Source organism: Balaenoptera musculus, chromosome 12 (assembly GCF_009873245.2).
Source record: "Balaenoptera musculus isolate JJ_BM4_2016_0621 chromosome 12, mBalMus1.pri.v3, whole genome shotgun sequence".
Classification (NCBI taxonomy): domain Eukaryota; kingdom Metazoa; phylum Chordata; class Mammalia; order Artiodactyla; family Balaenopteridae; genus Balaenoptera; species Balaenoptera musculus.
Genome location: NC_045796.1, coordinates 7532977 through 7553679, shown reverse-complemented (window position 1 = coordinate 7553679; position 20703 = coordinate 7532977). Strand labels below are relative to the sequence as shown.

Genomic DNA, 20703 nt, shown 5'->3' with positions numbered 1-20703 from the left:
TTTATTTATTTATTTTTCTCCATTCACTGGAGGGATTTTATCTGTTTTGTTCTGTACTGCTTACTCCATAACAGCTACTGAATATTTGTTGAATAAATTGATCCTGAATATCCTTGTATACTACTGCTCTTAAAAGCATGTTTCCAATCAGGACATTTTCCCACTCGGTTATTTTTAAAGCCCACCCTCTTTGCCTACCAAAGGAAGATCACACAGTTCCATGACATCCAGGGCCTTCCACAGCATGGCCCGGTTACCTTCCTGGTCTTATCCCCCGCTCCTCTGCTCTTTCCAGGTTGACAGTTTCTTTTCACAAACATGCGTCTTGCTTAACACATCGTCATGCCCTTTGATCATATTTATTGTTCTTCCTGGACTTTCCTTCCCCCTCCTCCATTCTCTTCCTGTCAGAGCCACTCTTCCCACTGTTGTAGTTGCTGCAGTTCTGCATTGCCCGCAGAGCCCATTGAACTCATACCTTCAGCTGGGTTTCATCTCGCTCCTCGGACAGCTCCCCTAGCAGTTACCTTCTGCCCCATCCGATGTTGGTTGTAGACTTACCTGCTCTGTTTTACTAGGTTATAAGCTCCTTTTCATCATAGAAACCAGTAAGCTGCCGTTGAATTTTTACTAAGCTCATTTAGATTTATTTTATACGATTGGGTTTGCATTTTAACCCTAGTATTTAGATTGTATACTTGATGAGAAGCATCAGCTGATTAGAGTAGTTCATGTTTATTGACTATGAAAGCTAATTGTGAGGGAAGTTTTTAAAAACAATTGCATTTAAGGAATTCACTTTATTTCTTACTCCAACATTTAGTTCATTAAGCTTTTAAAAAATATTTTGTTGTAGATATATGTTTGAGGCCATTTTATACCATTTTGAACATTTGTTTAAGATGAAAATAATATGTGTGATAATTACATAGCTACTGTGAATGTAATTTAAGATTTTAAGGTTTATAATGAAAAACTGGTTGTGGAACAAAGGTACATACATTCCATAATAGAGATTTCTACTTTTTTCACATTAATCATGATTTTATATTAAAAGAAAATTCTCACTGTCATTGATTTTTAAACTATTAAAATAATAGCTGAATCTTTGAGTTTCTCATTCAAGAATTAGAGTGAGTGAGGACAGTTTTTCTTCTCTGGTTTACTTTTGTTGTTTTTGTTCCCTTAGTGACATTGCAGGAATGCTGCTGAAATCTACAGGAAGTTTTCTAGAATTTGGCTTACAGGAGAGCTGTGCAGAATTTTGGACCAGTGCTGATGATAGTAGTGCTTCAGATGAAATAAGGTTGAAGTTGCATTTTCTTTCCTCTCCCATTTTTTATTTCATGTAGTTTTAGTCTTGGTAATGAGCCTGAAATGAGCCTTGTTGAAACCAAATCATGTTAGACTTGAAGAATTTGGGTAGTAGACATAAAGGGATTTATTTCTTACTACTGTATTGTCTTTTTATATGATCTCTTAGTTATGGTTTTATGTCAAATTGTCTTTGAAGGTGATTTTTATTTAACCTAATAAAAACAGTGTCCTTAGAGAAAATGTTGTTTAAGTTGACTAAAAATGAGTAGAGTAGAATTCATTCACATGTTCTGGAATGTCTTTAATTAAATAATTGTTTCTGTCCTTTAAAGACTCTGTAGCAGTCCATGAATACATCTAATTGATATTTGGTACATTTTTATTGTTTTTATACTAAGCTTATCCCTTCTGTTGAACTTTAAGCTTGAGTACCTGAAACCACGGCTTGCACATCTACTGCATTTCCTCCAATTCTGTGCAGATGGCATTGAGGATGAACCACGTTAAAGTGCTGTTTTTGTGGCATATGTAATACTCATATAGCTATTTAGTGGCCAATTATCAGCAATATCCTATGAGTCAACATTAGGAAGTGCTCAGGCAGAACTAACTTCTCTAGAGATGTTTTCTCTCACTTTCCAAAATTTGATAAAAAACGCATTTTTGGGTTTCAGAACACTGGGATGTCTTTATGCCAGGATTAGAGAAAGAAGTGACCACATAGGCTCTCACCTGGGAAAATACCTAATAGCTGAGAAATGGGGTGAATTAGTTTGTAGAAGGTCTTGCAGTTTTGAACGCTAACATGGAAGATTCAAAATGTGAGAATTCAAGAATTAAGATGGTGAACTAGAGAATGGCTCTGATAATGCTCTGGTTGTTTACTAGGGATGGATCTAGACGTGGGTTCATGTGCAGTGATTTGTGGGGCTGACTTGTCCTGGCTCCAGAGAGGCCACGTGCCTTGTGCACATCTCTTCCCAAGTTATAGCTCAGTGATGTCCTGTTGGTGGATTGAAAACACCTGTGATGGGAGTATTCACACCATGAAAATTGGCAAACACCACACAAGACAATATTTTTGGGGGAGCAGGTTGTTAAACGTTTACTGGTTCACTGCTATTATGTATATATTCCTTTTTAGTTAGATTATGAGCTGGGAGTCAAGAACTTATTTCATACTCCAAGAATTATCTTAATGAAGTCTTTAGAAGATTGAGCATACTCTTATTTGGAGGTTATTAAGTGTGCCTTACTTATTTAAAAAATACAAGTACTTTCTAGAAAGCTGTAGGGAGCAAGCTTTTGAATATTTTGAATCCATTCCCAATAATTGCTTGCTTCTAAAATCTTCGGTCTTCATTAACGTGATTTGGAACTTGCTTCATCTGTATTGTTGTGTATTTCTTGGCATACCGTAATGTATTCTAACTGGATTTCAATCAACTTGGCAGGAGATCTGTTATAGAGATCAGTCGAGCACTGAAGGAGCTCTTTCACGAGGCTAGAGAAAGAGCCTCCAAAGCACTTGGATTTGCTAAAATGCTGAGAAAGGTGAGTTAACAATCCTGATTAATTATTATTTTTTCTTATTTTTCTTTTATCTTATTTTTCAAAAAGCTAACCCTAAAGAAGTTTCTTTGTAACTGTGATCCTAGGACCTGGAAATAGCTGCAGAGTTCATACTTTCAGCCCCAGTTAGAGACCTTCTGGATGTCCTGAAATCAAAACAGTACGTTAAGGTATGTATTTAAGGTGGCATAATTATTTTACCTTTCTTACTTTACTCTAAACAGGCAAACTTTTTCTTAAAGGTCTAGATAGTAAATATTTTAGGCTTTGCAGGCCATATGTGGACCCCAGTTTTAAGACTGTCCCATAATTTCCCAATGCAACAGTTAGAAAAACAACGTTTTTCATACTTGACTTAACTAACTTGCTTTAAGAATGCAGAAGAAAAACCCCAAACATTTACTCATACAATATAATTTATCAAATTAGTTACACATATATATTTAAAATAATGTCTATAAAGTAATGTGTTGCTTTTAAGTAATTGTTTTCTCACCCTCACATTTCCTGAAACAATTCAAACTTTCTACATGAATCTTTGATGTCAGTGTCCTGGCCATCACTAGACCCACTTTTTTTTTTCTTTAATTTTTTTTAATTAATTAATTAATTTATTTATTTATGGCTGTGTTGGGTCTTCGTTTCTGTGTGAGGGCTTTCTCTAGTTGTGGCGAGTGGGGGCCACTCTTCATCGTGGTGCGCGGGCCTCTCACTATCGCGGCCTCTCTTGTTGCGGACCACAGGCTCCAGACGCGCAGGCTCAGCGATTGTGGCTCATGGGCCCAGCCGCTCCGCGGCATGTGGGATCTTCCCAGATCAGGGCGCGAACCCGTGTCCCCTGCATTGGCAGGCGGATTCTCAACCACTGCGCCACCGGGGAAGCCCTAGACCCACTTTTTGAGTCACCATCTTTGCTCCCATTTAAGCTGTTTGAGCTTAGTACTTTTAGAATCTGTGTATGATGTCACTGGAAGTTTTATCCCACATGTGTTTATGTGTGACTTGCACAACGTAATCACATATGTACCCCTTGTTAAACTGATCTTTAAAAGGCTTTGTACAGTGCCCCTGTCAAGAATAATTAGTGGATCTGTATTAACATTTTTTGCCTTTCACTGAGTCAGGTGACTTTCTGTTTCAAAGACATGGTGCCGGCATACTCCCCTGGGATTCCGCTCCTGGTGCTGAAGACCCTAGCCACCAGTGCCCACTGCAGTGCATTGCTCTGTGGGGACAGCTTTGCCTAAAAACTGCACTGCAAAGTGGCATTCACTCAGGTTGTTTCAGGCTGACATTCTTCCCCTGCTGAGTGTTCTCTTTGTTGTTGACAATAAAGAAATTGGAGGATGCCCTGTACGTGGACAAACTTTACCAACCTCTCCCCCAGTACAGTCACACTCTCCCTCCTCCGGTCCCATTGAACTGAGTTGCAGTCGGCTCTCCGTAGCTGCGGGTTCTGCAGTCGCTGATTCAACTAACTGCAAATTGAAAATAGTTAGGGAAAAAAACATTCCTGAAAGTTTCAAAAAGCAAAACTTGAATTTGCAACATGCTGGCAACTATTTACATAGCATTTACATTGTATTTACAACCTTTTACCTAGCATTCACATTGTATTTGGTATTATAAGTAATCTAGAGATGATTTGAAGTGTACGGGAGGTTGTGTGTAGGTTACATGCAAATACTACGCCACTTTATATAAGGGCGTATATATTTATATTTTGGTATCCGAGGGGATCTCGGAACCAGGCCTCTGTGGATGCCCAGGGTCGATTGGACTTGCCGTTCCCCTCATAGCTCTAATTAAGGCCTTTCCCACATCTCCTTGCCCAAACCCACTTGTCTTTTTCTAGTTTTTTTTTTTTTTTTCTATAATATACTATGTTCTTTAATTCAAGATTTTGGATTGTTTCTTTTCCAGGTACAAATTCCTGGCTTAGAAAACTTGCAGGTGTTTGTTCCAGACACCATTGCTGAGGAGAAGAGTATTATTTTGCAGTTACTCAATGCAGCCGCAGGAAAGGACTGCTCGAAAGACTCATATGAACTACTAATTGACGCCTATCTGCTTCTAACCAAACATAGTGACCGCGCTCAGGACTCAGATGGCAGCTGGGCCACGTGGGAGGCACAGCCTGTCAAAATTGTGCCTCAGGTGGAGACTGTTGATACCTTGAGAAGCATGCAGGTCTGTCTCACTCCCAGTCCCTGCCCCACCGTTCCCCCGCTGCCTGGAAGCAGCATTGCTTACGTAAAATACTTTTAGGAAAAGGAATTGTTAGCAGCTCATGAATGATTGGTTTAAGCAGTCTCAAGTATCCACTTCCCCAAAATAGACCTTGATGTTTTGATAGATAGTTTTGTAGCATTATTGTACTAAAATATTCGGGCAAATTCTTTAAGTATGTTCAATTATACCAAAATATTTGAAATGTTTTCTTTATATCTTTTCTTACTCCAGCCATGTATGTAGTTAGATCCAACCACCCCTGATCTGAAAGGAGTTATCTACTCCTTTAATTTGTAGTTCCAGAAAGCCCAGTTCTCCAAGTACTCTGATTTATTGGCTACTTAAGTTTTCATTTTTGTAGTCAAGGTTGTCACCTGCCTACCTAACAGGGATCCCATGACAATCTGTGTAGCTCAGTAATTAAAACTGTAAGAAGCCTCCTCATGCCTCTGTGTTCAGCTCTGGAACAGCGGTGGTGAGTGCACCTGTGCACCTTGAACTCAGCCTGACCAGAGCTGGGCACCCCGGCCAGCTGTCCCCTCAGCTCTACGAATCTGCCTTTTCTCTGTATTCCCTGTCTCAGTGACTGGTGCTCTGTCCACTCAGTTGTTTAAACCAGGATGTGACAGTTCATACAATTTCAGCCTCCCCCCCCTTCCACTTAGTCACTAGCTCCAGCACCGAAGCCTTTCTAGTACATGAGCCTTTCTCTGCATCCCCAGAGCAGCTGCCATGGTCAGACCTTACCAGCCCTTTCCTGGACTGTTGCAGGGCCCTCCTTGCTTCAACCCTCGCCTTCCCTCCCTCCAATTCTGTATTTGTTTGCTTGTTTTGGTACTTCCAGAATGATCCTTAAAATTCGTACATCTCATCACAGGTCTACTCAAAATACTGCAATGACCATCACTTAAAGAATACAAATCATAAAGTCTTGATTTCTGTTTCATGCAAGGCCCCTCATCTCATCCCACTCTTATTCCTGCATTTTCTATCTCCACATGCTGCTTCAACACACACAGACACACACACACACACACACACACACACACACAGACACACACTTTGCTCCAGGAGTAATGAATTTCTTGGAGTTCTAGCATACTTCAAAGACTTCATGCCCACTTAATTCCACGGGACTCCTCCCCATTGCGCTGGAGAGCGGAACCGTCAGTGCCCACTGCAGTGTGCTGCCCCATGGGAGCAACTGTGCTTGACAACTACTTTCTGATCAGATGGTTGCTGGCCTGGTGGCCCTGAGGTTGGTGTTGTTTTGGGACTGGGGGTTGAACTAGAGTGGAAAGCTAAGTGGGTCTGTGTTTAAGCCCTGTGCTTGTTTTTCCTCCCAGGTGGATAATCTTTTACTAGTTGTCATGGAGTCTGCCCATCTCATAATTCATAGAAAAACTTTCCAGCAGTCCACTGAAGGACTCATGACTCTACGCCAGGAGCAGACATCCAGTCAGCCCGTCATCGCCAAAGCTTTGCAGCAGCTGAAGGTATTTCACCATCAACTCTACCGTAGCTAATTTATTTATGTTTGGTGTAATGCTAGGGAAGAATCAGTTTGTTGTAATTTAAGTCACTCCAGGGACTTGAACTCTTAAAGTGTCCTCCCCATTCTCCCTCTCTTCGCATTTTTCCCATGTCTAAATTAAAAATTTCCTCGATCTTTCTTGGAACTGTGTAACATTAGAATTGGAGAGGATAAACATTTGAATCGTTACATGACTTCTTAATGGTCACGTGGTTGGTCAGTATTGGACTTTTAGGTCTCCTCATTCCTAATCCAAGTTTATTTCTCCTTTAGCAATTACCAGTATTTACTAGAGGCACCTTAAGTCAAAAATGTGTAATTTAAAAGAAGAGTTATTTATTCTTTCATTTAACAGATGATTCAGTCAAATTAATTGAGAAAGCTAGTTGCAGACAGGCAGAAAGGCCTTCAAGTTCATGACAAGGCAGAGCCTTGCCTTCTCTGCCATTATTTCCCGTTTTCACCTGCTTCCTATTTTGCACTCCATTTATCAGTCTTGGTCTCATGCACACTTTCCCGCAGCCCATCAGTCTTCTCAGTCACATTAAGGCTTGACTTCTTGAAGAAGAAGGACTTCTTGAAATTACAAGTAGTTTTGATAAACGTTTGTTTCCCTTTTGTCAATCTGGTTTGTCTTATTTATCTATAAACATTCTTTCTTATAGATTGTCACCCCACTCAGATACCAGGGCAGGGGACTTTTGTTTTTTCTTTTAGTTTGAGTTAATGAATTCTGGAAAAATTATGTAAGATATTGATTATTCTTGAGCTTAAGGAATTTGTAGCCTTAAGGATCTAAACTGTCACACTAAAGTACAGAGGAGGGAGAGATTAGATCCTCCTGGTAGCATCTGGGAATTGCTGCCATGGAGGCATTTCAGCTTGGGAGTATTTCAAAAGATGCAAATTGGGAAGGGACCAATAAGAGAAACATTTGGGCACTGGTGTCTGTGGACCAGGGTTATGAGAACGCTCACTGAATATCAAGCAGTCTGATTTGGTTGGATCTTGGTGTATACAGTGGAAAGTAGTGAGAGATGAGGCTAGTAAAATCAGGTGGGCAAAAATCAGGCTGTTGAGAGATTTTGGATTTCATCTTCTAAGCCCCAGAGAATTGTCGAAGATTTTGGAAGACTATTTTGGAATACTATGTAGAGGAACTACCTGATAGAGACATGTGTACATACGTGTGTGTTTAAGGGTGGGTGGAAAGGGAACCCAATTTGGAGCTGTTGTACTATTAGGGAAGACTACAAAGCTTGAGCTAGGGCAGGGTTTCTCAACCCCCATACTGGTGACATTTTAGGTCAGTCCATAATTCTTAGTTTGGGGGAGCTGCCCTGTGTGTTGTAAGATGTCTGGCAGCATCCCTGGCCTCTGCACAGTAGATGCCAGTAGATTTCACAACAACCTCCCCAACCCCATGTTTGGACAACCAGAAATATCTCCAGACGTTGCCAGTATCCCCTGGGGTGGTAACATTGGCCCCGGTTGAGAACCCCTGAGCAGGGAGATAAGAAGGGCAGTACGACTAATAACACTGTGGAGGTCATTTGGAAATCATAGTTCACTCTGTGGAACTGAAACCTTACTTACTCTTGAGCACTCACCGAGGTGAGAAAACAACTGGTGGTTGATAGGCAGAAATATCGAAGCTGTAAGCCTCTATTCAAAGACCACCTTGTAATTAGGCATTATATTTTAAATGGACTGTTTTCCTCTTGTATTTCATAAGTTTTTAAGAATACCTAATACAAATAAAAATGAAAATACTAAATTTTTTTCTATTTTTGGTCATTCCTTTTGAATAACCAAAATAAATATGACTGGAATATATTACAATGGTCAGTGTCTGTGTGATGATGAAAGAAATCTTCCTCTAAAATACAATAAGTATTGTGTGATTTGTTTCACTTTGGATTAATTATGGTTTGGGATTCCTTAGAATGATGCATTAGAGCTTTGCAACAGAATAAGTGATGCCATTGACCGAGTGGACCACATGTTCACTTCAGAATTTGACGCTGAAGTTGATGAATCTGAATCTGCTACATTGCAGCAGTATTACCGAGAAGCCATGATTCAAGGGTACAATTTTGGGTTCGAGGTAGGTACAAAACAAGAGGAAAAACCCAGTACAATTTTGCAATTGCTTTGTAACTTACTTACAGAAAGCATTAGGAATCTTGTACAGCAAATCTCATGATCTCATTACTGTAATCACAGCTTAGTCAAGAATGGCATCTTACATCCCTGTTGAATATCAGAAATGCTGGGTTACTTTTAAACTGTCAGATATTTACCCAGTTTTTATTTTGTGTTAACAGCTATCCACTTACATTTAAAAACCTTCTTTAAGAGATGTTTAATATCATAAAAGCATATTCTTAATTTCAACTTATGAGGAAGACATTTGTGAAATTGCATTTTAAGACATTATTTTCTCTATAACTCTTCGCACTCTTTTTAGAATATGTGAAGTTCATTGGCTTTTGCTTTTCGTTTTTAGAAAAATGACATTTAAACAGCATTATAGTGTTTAGGTATTTGTGTAATCGTTTTCTTCTTAATTTTGATATACGTGAAATCTTCTTACAGTATCATAAAGAAGTCGTTCGTTTGATGTCTGGCGAGTTTAGACAGAAGATAGGAGACAAGTATATAAGCTTTGCCCGGAAATGGATGAATTACGTCCTGACTAAATGTGAGAGTGGTAGAGGGACAAGACCCAGGTAATGACCACGTAGGATGGCTCCTTCATGAGCCATGTGGGGTTGTTGATACTTCATTCTTATATTTTATGTGGGATTTCTGAGCAGATGACACAAAAAGCATTTTGAACTCTTTGGTGATCAGTTTTTTTCTTCCTTTTTTAAAAACGAACCTATTTACATAGAAACCCCCATAACTCTTGGAAAACTTTTTCTTTTGTAGTTGTTCCAAAATGAGTTATCTTTAAGCAGTTCACATTCTCCCTGGACAGGTCTTCCTGATTGCTAATCTTCTTTTCTCCTTCATGAAATTTATGCCCGTTATTTAGTGTAAATGGAAAAGAAATTGGTAACCTGTTCCTTTACTAAAAAGCTATTTGTCTTTCTCAAAACATGCTGTAAACTTACTCAACACGAGGCAGATGATAGAGACACAAATGTGTTTTGTCCTAGATGGTAATTTTCCAATCAGATTACTTTTCAGTATTGTATAGACTAAAACGGCTATGGCATCTTCTTGATTGTTTTGTGACTCTTGAACTTTTCCTTGTGACAGGTGGGCAACTCAAGGTTTTGACTTTCTGCAAGCCATTGAACCTGGTTTCATTTCAGCTTTACCAGAAGATGACTTCCTGGTATGGGATATTCTAAAGTGTTTTTCCTTAAAAAACACAAATAAGTTGATCACTCTCTAGTTCTGATTGTGTATCTTTTTATTAATTTAAAAGCGGTTCTTAAATATTTTCACATAATTGTAATGATAATGCTGAGAGGTTAAAGCACTAAAAGCAGAGTAGGACATTCAGTGCTCTTTTTATAACAATATTGTTCAGCTGACCAAGTCAGCGTACAGTTGTTTGTGCAGCCTGGCACTTACAAAATACGTGTCAGTTTTGTATTTTATAAAGTGCTGCTGCTTTTTAGCAGCTTAATGAAGAACAAGGAATAGCTGTTTCACTTTGGTATTAGTCGCCGTGCGGCATGCGGGATCTTAGTTCCCCAACCAGGAGTTGAACCCACACCCGCTGCAGTGGAAGCACGGAGTTTTAACCACTGGACCGCCAGGGAAGTCCAGTGTGCGTCAGTATAGAGCATAATGGCAAATGTTAAATATTATCACCAGTATCCAGATAAATTCCATCAGATCAGAAAGATGTTGTTCAAATGTGAATTCATTCATTTTAGCCTCCAAATAGTAGAGGTGATTACAGAAGTCCTTTGTTTGTGTACATCATTGCACTATGGGGAGCTGATAAAAAATGGAATTGTATATTATCTTAAATTATGTACGATTTATGTTTATACCTATTTTCTTTTAAACTAACTTTGAAAATATTTACTTAAGGATAGCCTGTTTCTCTTAAATATACCGAAAACCTAATTTGTGCGACTTATATAATTGAGTGTACATTTTTTCTCTTTTCCTTTTCCATTTCCTTTGGTTTCTAGAGTTTACAAGCCCTGATGAATGAATGCATTGGCCATGTAATAGGAAAGCCGCACAGTCCTATTACAGGTTTGTACCTTGGTAAGAAAACAGAGCGCCTCTCCTAGAACCTACTGGTTTGGGTGAGCACATTGTCTCATCATTGCAGTTATTTAAAATGCTATAGAGGTTCTTTAAGAATATTCAGGAAAATGACAATGAAAGTTACAGGAATGAGGTGTATACGTAGAGAACTCCACAGTAGTCTTTCTGAATTTAACAGGAAGATTAAAATGCAAGCACAAGGTGGTCTGTGCTTGTCCACAGTATTAAACTGCAGGTTTTTTTCTTTTTACACCAACACTCTCATTCTGTTCTCCCCCCTAAATTCTTTTCCTCTGGGGAGGAGAGACTTGGAGAAATAGCTGTCTGGTAAGAAGCAAGGCCTTTCTTGCTGCAGGTGGGTGAGTATAATTGTTCTGCCCTTCCTTCCTCACCTTTTGAAAGAGAATGAGTTTGTTTTTTTCACAGCTTTCCCAAGTACCCATTCCTCACTAATGTAGAAAATTCCTAATTGGTCCCCCCCCCATTCCTATTTGGTGTTACTTAAAAAAAGAAAAAAGTTAAGTTCTGCTATAATATACTTATATTACAGTTTTCAGTTCCAGTTGACATGTAGCTTTACAGTGTATGTTGAAACTTTAAAACAAAATATGTATCAGAAAACGGCTGTCTTACCCTATTCTTGAGATAGTAAACCAAAGCAAAACTATATTTATATGTAATAAACAACCAAAAATGAAAACTTAGAAATTTTAAACATTTCATTTACACAAAAGAAAATAATTCAGAAATGGTAAATTTATTGAGCAGCAGCTGTATCTTAAAGGGTACTTGCTAGCTACTCAAAGTTTAGTAGACCAGGTCTTAATGCTTGATTTCTTTATCTTTAAAATTCACCCAGTTTATACCTCTTTTTCTCCCAAGGCTGCTATGAAATGAAAGTTATCATTTATAAAACTATTTGAACATTTTATATAAAACGTGCTATATTCTCATCAATCTTTTGATTAAGCGTATTATCATAAATACTTTGTTTCTGATTTCCCAAAATGTTTCTCTAAGAATACATGATAAATAATTCAGTAAAAATTACTTCTTTAAAGTATTTTATTACATAAGGAATCATTTTCATTGTAGAAAAAAATTACAATGTAGAAAATGTATGTAGTAAACATACATGTAGAAAAATATTACAAAGGGAAAAAACCCTCATACCCACATAGTTCACAGGTAGTCACTGCTGGCATGTGAGCCGCTGACCCTGCCTCGCCCCACACTGCGGGTGGCACAGTCGGTTTGCAGCACTCCCTGTGGGCACGAGTTGGCCTTCGTCCTCTCAGCCACTGGGATGGTGGAAACTGCCCTGGACGGAGAGCCAGATTGCCTGGCAGTTGAGTGACCTGGGGCTGCTCATTGAACATCTTTGAGCCTCCCCTACTAATGCTTAAAATCAGATGCTAATGAGGGTTCAATAATGTAATGACATTTTGTGAATTGTAGCACTCTGCACATGGCAGGAGTCATCATTTGGTTCTGTGCTCTTTCCTTACGAGAGGAATTAATGAAAGTGAGAGCACATTGTCGTTGTTGCTGCTTACTGTTTTCTCTCCCTCTGCTGTACCCTCATACGGATGGGTAGATAGACACTCTGTCATTGTAAGCAGATGGTGACAGTCTGGTATAGAACCTTCTATATTTTCTGTATACTCATATAATTACACGGATGCATTCTACCACACCTTTCTTTATGCCCATATAATCACACAAGCACAGATGTCATTGTTTTTTTTCCTGCCATTTACTGTATAAAAATTGGATCACATTGGATATTAATCTCTGACAATTGTAGAAATCCCTCCATGTCAACAAGTATAGATCCAATTCATTCTCTTTAGTGGCTACGTTGTGTCCATTGTGGATATTCTACAATTCTTTCCACCATTTCCTTATTTGTTTGGTTAGTTTTGCCATGAAAAACATCTCTATGATAAATGTTCACCACTAGTGAAATTTGAGCATCTATTTTACGTTTATTGGCCATTTGGATTTTCTTTTCAATGAAGTAGCACAGTTTTGTAACAGATATACATACTCTTAAAAGAAATGTTCTGTTTCATGAATGAAGAATGTTAAACTTGTGTGTGTGTGTGTTTTTTAAAAGTATTTGTTTATTTATTTATTTATGGCTGTGTTGGGTCTTCGTTTCTGTGCGAGGGCTTTCTCTAGTTGCGGCGAGCGGGGGCCACTCTTCATCGCGGTGTGCAGGCCTCTCACTATCACGGCCTCTCTTGTTGCGGAGCACAGGCTCCAGATGCACAGGCTCAGTAATTGTGGCTCACGGGCCCAGCTGCTCCGTGGCACGTGGGATCTTCCCAGACCAGGGCTCGAACCCGTGTCCCCTGCATTGGCAGGCAGATTCTCAACCACTGCGCCACCAGGGAAGCCCCATATGTGTGTGTGTTTTAACAGAATGTCTTTATTTTTATACCTTCATGGGAAAATTTTGTAGTAATTTTTGACTCAGTAGTTCTCAGTACGTTTGCTGAATTAAAGACATAAGCATTCTCACCAAATCATTTTTGTTTTTTCTTTTTGCCTTTGAATTTGCCTATTGAATTACTTCCATTTAGGGTTGTAATAGTTGAGATAATGAGCCAGAGATACAAATTGCCTGGATTTCTTCATAACAATTACTTGATTTTTGTTTTGCAAGTTTTCCCTTCAGATCTCTCCGTTTTTGGTACTCCTCTCTCTCCTGTGTAGTGTTATTAAAAGTAAACAAAAACCATGAAGAAGGAAGTATTTTCATTTAGGATAAACATATTTAGAGTAAAACATACGTAGACTAAAATTATTAACATGTGAAGAGAAAATATAACATTTTTAAAATAACTAGGGAGGGTTAAAACAAAGTTAAAAATCAGAGGAAAACATGTTAGGGAGAAATAGACAAAATATATCATATTCATGACTAGTTACATTTAGTCATTGGGGAAGTAGAATTGTCAGCATTTTTGTAATTGCTAGGTAAGGTCTCTTTTTAAATTTTGGTTAAAATTTTATCTAGTTTTTAAACTTTGTTTTAAATCGTATCCATATTTACCTTCTACCAGAATATTTAAAAGAAGAAGAGAAGAAAACATGTTCTGAAAAGAATAATCAATTTAAACCAGTGTCCATCCTCCTGATTTGGTTTAAAGGAATTAAATAAAACTCCCAGTACTCACGAAAATGACAGTGACCTCTCCCCAGCTCAGGACCTATTGAAGTATCACCCCTGACCAGAATCTTTTTAAAAGTTCAGACAACATAAAGAACTCCTTTTTAGTGGAGAAATGCCACATAAACCACATTTTCATCGGTCTCTAAAATGTGTAATATAATTTTATTAACTTTCAGAAAGTGACATTTTCCCAGCACCTGTGTATGTAGTACGATTTTCTTACTTACATAAATGGTTTTATTTTGATCACCAGCAAAAGCAAGCCACCTCCCATTTCCACTGAATTGCCTGGTTTGACAGTTTTCTGCTGACCCCTTAACAAGTTGCGTTTGTCGCTCTTTTCACTGGCAGCCATTCATCGGAACAGCCCCCGTCCTGTGAAGGTACCACGATGCCATAGCGACCCTCCTAACCCGCATCTGATTATCCCAACTCCAGAGGGATTCAGGTATTTGGTGCTTGTCTAGTTGCTCGCTTTATGGATTCTTCTCTGATGTGCGTTCTGACGCTCCAGGAGCTGCTCATGCTTTTGCTCTGATACCAAATACTGTTTTCTGTGTTCTTGTTTATACATTTTAAAAAGCTCTTATTTTCGTTATCTTGAAGACATACCACAGTGCCTTAGTTACAAAAGAAGACTTGCAAGTTTGAAACAGACTTGTACCTTTCAAGATAACTTAGTTTCTCAGCTTATTTACAACCTCAAGCTACTAAATGCTTTCCAGCTTTGGAATAATTCTTTCCTTTCCTTTCTTTGAAAAATAACTTTAGGAAAACAAATTTGAGTGTGCATAGCATGGTAAACATTTGAAAAACGGAACTAAATGTCATTTTAAAAGTGGAGAAAAAACTGGAGTGATCCTTCCACTCTTGACTTTTAAGTGTGTACGTAACTACGAAGCAACTTAAATTCTAAAGTGAGTTCGGAAACTCTAGTACATTCAAAATACTTACTTGGAATGTGGTGGCATTTCTGCATCTTGAAGTAGTGAGCATTTTTTCTCCCCTGTATAATCAGTTTTTTAAAGTTTATTTTTTTACATTACTTGCTAGGAAAGGACCACAGTTATTGTTAAAAATAATTAGTTCGAAATTAGTTATTTTTCTTTTTCGTACCTAGACCAGAATCTCAAAGAACAGTTTGCATTTTATGTTTGAAAATTATTTTTGGCTTCCTCACCCGACTTTATCTTTAATGGAAACCACGTGAGAGCCCATCCCCTGTGTCACCTGTGTTCCTGAAGCTCTTCTTCTCCTCCCAGCACCCGGAGCGTGCCTGCGGACACGCGGAGCCTCAGCGGCCCCGCCGCTGCCACTGTCACTGCCACCGCCGCCAGCGGTCGCCCCGGCCCCTCCGGCAGCGACTCTGCGCCGCCCAAACCCATCAGCAGTGCCCATGAGACCAGGTAGCCCCCCGACCAGCGTCACGTCTCCTCCCCCCCGCCCTGGTGCGCGGCCGCCGCGACCTCAGCTTTGGGGATGTGTCCCGGGACACGTGGGGCCTGCTTCCCCGCGGTGTGTGACGCTCAGGGGCCCTCCTTGGGGGGTCGTGGTCCCAAGGCTCCAGCACAAGTCGGTAATCTGCCTGATGTTTACATTCCTTTGGCACAAATGTTAACCAAAATGACCAGAGTCTCTGCTCATAATAACTATGAAAAGAGTGTCAGAGGAAAGAACCCGGTCCACTGATAGGAGAGTTTTGGCAAATAGTGCCTTTCCTGAGGAGTTTCTGAGGAGTCACTCAAAGATGACTTCTAGGTAATACCATTAGGTGGTGATTTGTTTTTCTAAGAGGATTACTTTTCTCACTCGGTTTCCTAATTTATACAGTTGTTGATTAGAAGTAGTTTATAGTAGTGGAAAAATGAGTTCATGTGGTTTGTATCTCATATGGAGACTAGATCATTACTGGAGAGAGCTGTCAGATGTTTGGCAGGCTCCAGAAAAATTTAAGTCTCTTGCATGAAGCCTTTTGTAGAAGTACTGAGGCTGTGGCAGTTTTTCCCATTCTAGCTGGGTTTTTTTTGAGGGGGGGGAGTGGGCAGGGAGGGTAGAGGATTTCATCAAGGTCTCGTATGCTGAATGGAGAAAGGACATTTGGTGGCTCTTAATTCCCCCCTTGTGCCTGGTAGAATGGACACCGTCACTATTCTCATATTCCCATAAGGATGATGATCGAGTCGAACAAAACTGACCAAAAAAGATGAAATTTTGAAAGAACTCAGTGCTCTGTGTCCTGCTCCTAAGGAAAATATTAGTATGTTGGCAGAGACATGGCACGTGCTTTTAGAATTTAAAGTAGACTAAAATATTTTTAGACTTAGTTTATAACAGTCTAAAATTTCTACAGATATTTCCATTTTGCTCATTCACTAAAATAATTAATATTCCTAATTTTTAGCGACAACTGTCTATAACCTAAAAAAAAATGCCGAAGTACTTTACAGCTTAAGCAGTCAACTAAAAAAATTAACAATTAACATTGAACAAATTCCCATTTACCCTCTTTTTCTCACGTTTAGAACATTTCATGGCAGACATTTCCACATGCGCTTCATGTCCCTGCGGGGGGTAGAAACTGTCTTTTTTTATTAACGCAGTAAGGGAAGCGATGTGCCCTAAAGCGCAGTCATAGTTGAGGGGAACACTCAGCCAGAACTGTGGTTCACACGCAATTTCTCCAGAACTGGAGGTTTCGTGAACTCTGGTTGAGGCTTTTATAAGTTGGTGGTGTGTGCGTTGAATGTACTTGAGTATAGAAGTTAAAATACGTGCGGTCGGCCTCTCCCCGGGTTTTGTCCCCCAGGCTTTTCATTAAGTAGTTTCTCAGCATGTTTTGAGCAGCGTTTCAGAAGTGTTCTTCGTTTATGCTTTAGGACGATCCTTGAGATTTAGAAATTTTACTTCCGTTGTAACATGCCATCTTGAAGGCCTTCGTTCACAGAGGAATAAAGTGATCTGTCCTTCGTGGCGGTGTGTGTGGCCGTAGGTGCAGAACAGCAGAGCCGTGAGGGCGTGCAGAGCCGCGGGTCGTCAGCCTCCCGGCCGCCTCCAACCTTAACCCCGTGGCCCAGCCTCCCGCGCCTGTGCAGGGACCACACGTGCCCCTCAGCCGGGGTCTCCGAGCAGCCCTGGGCCGTGAACAGGCTGTGAGGAGGCAGGGTGGTACCTGCGCTTTCTGACGTCGGCAGGCGTGTGTGCAGCCCTTGCCTGTCTTAGAGATACGTCAGCCACGGTGAAATTTTACTTTGCCCCACAGCTTCTGATAAATATTTTGATTCGATACAGCTTGACTTAGGAAATAGTCTGGGCTTCAGTTATTTTACCGTTGTTCAGAAAACATTTTTGCAGTTTCTCACTGCTGCCTCTTACTGGTCTGCAAGAGCTGATTGTTCATTTTTCAGGAACCCTGCAAGCCAGTTGTTACGCCACGGAAATTGTTGAAGTCTATACCCTGCCGCTCCCCCTGCAAATGGTTGTTAAACGTTCACCCGTGCATCACTTCATCTAAGTGTGTTTTCTTGCCTGTTACACTGGCAAAAATGTGAGGATGTCGAATTGGCTAATCTTCTCTCTGGGAAATCAGGAAATTAGAAATGTCGAGTGGCTTCTCCGTGGTCCCAGGCTTTGGCACAGCTTAGGAGTGGGGTGTGTTTCTTCACTTCAGCATCAGTGATTTTTCCAGGAAACAGTGCCAAGACTCTTTGATGAACTAATGGCAGTGGAAGGTGTCCCCGTCACTTCAGACTTAACAAGTACTATACCAGATATGAGAGTTTAGGGAAATAAAAGAGCAGTGCATACTTCATAATTTGTGAATGTCTGTCCAGTAGACCATGTTGCTTTAAACCTACTCAGTCTATAATAAAAAAGAGCATAAATGCTACCATACTTCATTATATCATTCATTTAAAAAAATATGCACTAAACTTGTTAATAAACTAACACTGTATTTATTTTGGATGATTTGAATTATAATTTTAACACTTTCCCTTATTTAATTCTGGGCTTTATTTAATCTTCATGGATTCATTCTGGATGGCTGAACACTTTATTCTGGAAAAGCAGCAAATTAACTTTGCCCTTTATACGTTAAGCTTCCTGCTCTTCTGCACTTTTGCTTGGCTACTGCTTGAGAAATTGCTAGGTATTCCCTTACATTTGCTCATTAAGAGATTTGAGCTCTTTGAATCATGTAATGATTTTAGCACTTCAAATAGAATTAAGTACATAAATATAATGTGATGACTTTAAATCTTAGCCACGTTTGGCTCATACTTTTTATCCATCCTGGGCTTAAAGTATGGAGCTTTCAGCACATGTCAATAACACTTCAGTAAATACTCTTTTATTTTTGTTGTCGTTGCTGTTTTTAACATAAAGCGATACATGATGCAGTCAGGTTCTCACGCGTTCTCCTTCCAAACTCCAGGGACAGGTGTCTCCGTAGGAGCACTGCTACTTTGGGAGAATAATTCTTTGTTTGGGACTGTCCTTTGTGTTGTCCTTTACCCACTAGATGCCAGGTGTTCTTGGGGGGGGAAAGTTACCCCCAGTTGAGAATCCCTGCTCTGGAAGAATCTCACAGATCTTTCATTTTGAGTTCCATTGAATTGATAGCTTAATTTTCAAAAATATTAAAACAGGGGTTCCAGCGTCCCTGAGAATGATCGATTGGCTTCCATAGCGGCCGAATTGCAGTTTAGGTCCCTGAGTCGTCACTCGAGCCCCACCGAGGAGCGAGATGGTGAGTGTGTAAGGTGTCACCTGCATCTCCAGTCAGCCTAACCGTTTGTCTCAGTCCACCAGTTTCTGCTGTTAAGGCCTTTTAAAAGAAATGACGAAAAGGAGTGACAGAGCCTTGTGAGAAGGATTAGTGCTGAACACATCGGCTTTTTAATAGATGCCTTTTTAGCTATATTTGCATCTTTTCTTTTTGTTGCTAAATAATTTTAAAAAGTTATTATTCCTGATATTTTAATTGTTGAGCACGCTTATTCACTTTAAAAATATAAAGTGGCACTGTGCTTGTTGATGATATGCTGAAGTTTTATTATAATGCAGAGCTAGGAGTCTTTGCTCAGAAACCACATGGTTGCTCCTGCTGTAGCTCTGCTGGGCTCCTGGGCAGGGCCTCGGGAGGGGGGCCCCCAAAGAATCCAGTTTCTGCTCAGTATTCTAAGGTCTGTTACTTGTGGAAAGTTTTTGTGGTTAAAGTCCTGTAACTCCATTAACAACTTTTTAGCTTGGTGCAATTTGCTATAAATGATTGTAGAGACAGCTTTTCACACTCACCTCAAACAGAAATTAACCACCAGGAATGACAGGTTGATGGTAACTAATCATCGCTACTCACCATTTCAGTCTTGCTCTGAATTAAATAAGCTTATTTGTTTTATAAGTCTTAATTTGTATGAAAAAATACTTTCTGCAGAACCAGCATATCCAAAAGGTGATTCAAGTGGGTCAACTCGAAGAAGTTGGGAACTTCGGACACTTATCAGTCAGACTAAGGGTAAGAGAAAGAATGTTGAACTTAACACGTTTAAGCATAAGGTGAGCAGTTTCCGCTAAAATATGCTTCAGCTTCTGAATTATTAGACCTTCTACGTTAATGTTTTGTGATCTTTTTTATACCTCTGACATCACTTTCTGTCTGTGCTGTGTTTGTGTCCATTTCCTATTTTTTATAAACTCCTTTGGAGCAGGACCATGTCTTACTCAGTTTTGTATTCTTTAAGCAGTGTGATGGTTCATTTTATATGTCACCTGGGTGGGCCCTTAGCATAATTCTTTATACATGGTAGGAATATAATAAATATTTGCGGAATGAATAGCCATGTATGTCTTATGCTAAGAAGCTGAGAGAAAGCATTCATCTTATAAAGCAGTCAGTCAGTATGAACCAGAAGTCATCAATATAAACCCGAAGAATAAACAGCAGAAAAATCCGTGGTCTAGCACAAAATGCTTTCACATATTCTTCGTCACAACAGTCTTGAGTCATGGGCAGAATAGAACCTGTTCTCTTTCTGTAAATGATAAAAGTTTCTGAGGGGCTAGATAATTTGGCCGAGGTCGTCGTAAATGAGAGCTGGGACCAGACTGCACTCCTTCTGCCTTCCGGCCATGCTCTTCCCACCACAGCTCCCCTTCGAAAAGTGTGAGACTGGGCAGCAGAAGCACCATCACCGGGCCTGGAGCAATCAGGAGGGATTCCAGGGAGGGGTGAGGCTTGGGTTGGCCCCTGAAGGAAAGAGGTCTGCCTCAGGCCAAGAGGAAAAGTACCCAAGGAGAAACCCATCTGGAGGCCCAGTGACTGAAGAATAGACCAGCCGGCCTGACCTGGATAGCGTAGATGTAAATGGAGGTGGAACTGAAAGGGTAGGGGAGACCCGATCACGGCCACTCTTCAGCGATGGGCTAGGTGATTAAGGCCTTACCCAGAGATGGTGGGCAGCCCCGGAAGCCTCTTGAGCTGGAAAGCCTCTTATGTTCAGGGAGTGCGAGGGTGGGGGTAAGGAGGGCACTGAGGAAGCTTGACCTGCCGGCCTGAACTGGGGAGGAAAATAGGGAGAAGGGCTAGAAATGCCGTTGTAGTCATACGGTGTAAAACAAGGTACTG

The 20703-nt window shown here is 40.1% G+C and overlaps 1 protein-coding gene across 6 annotated transcripts in view; it reads left to right on the top strand.

Annotated features, from left to right (window-relative positions):
- MAP3K4 (mitogen-activated protein kinase kinase kinase 4) overlaps positions 1-20703 on the top strand; it is a 111363-nt gene that overhangs the window by 77707 nt on the left and 12953 nt on the right. For 3 of the 6 annotated variants that reach the window (XM_036871698.1, XM_036871696.1, XM_036871701.1), the window contains exons 7-19: positions 1190-1306; positions 2772-2871; positions 2976-3059; positions 4813-5079; positions 6468-6617; positions 8601-8762; positions 9254-9387; positions 9923-10001; positions 10816-10894; positions 14430-14526; positions 15341-15484; positions 18725-18825; positions 19513-19593. In XM_036871698.1, the coding sequence (XP_036727593.1) occupies positions 1190-1306; positions 2772-2871; positions 2976-3059; positions 4813-5079; positions 6468-6617; positions 8601-8762; positions 9254-9387; positions 9923-10001; positions 10816-10894; positions 14430-14526; positions 15341-15484; positions 18725-18825; positions 19513-19593 (1595 nt within the window). The remainder of the gene's footprint in view (positions 1-1189; positions 1307-2771; positions 2872-2975; positions 3060-4812; positions 5080-6467; positions 6618-8600; positions 8763-9253; positions 9388-9922; positions 10002-10815; positions 10895-14429; positions 14527-15340; positions 15485-18724; positions 18826-19512; positions 19594-20703) is intronic. The other 3 variants (XM_036871697.1, XM_036871700.1, XM_036871699.1) reach the window with 3 other exon arrangements.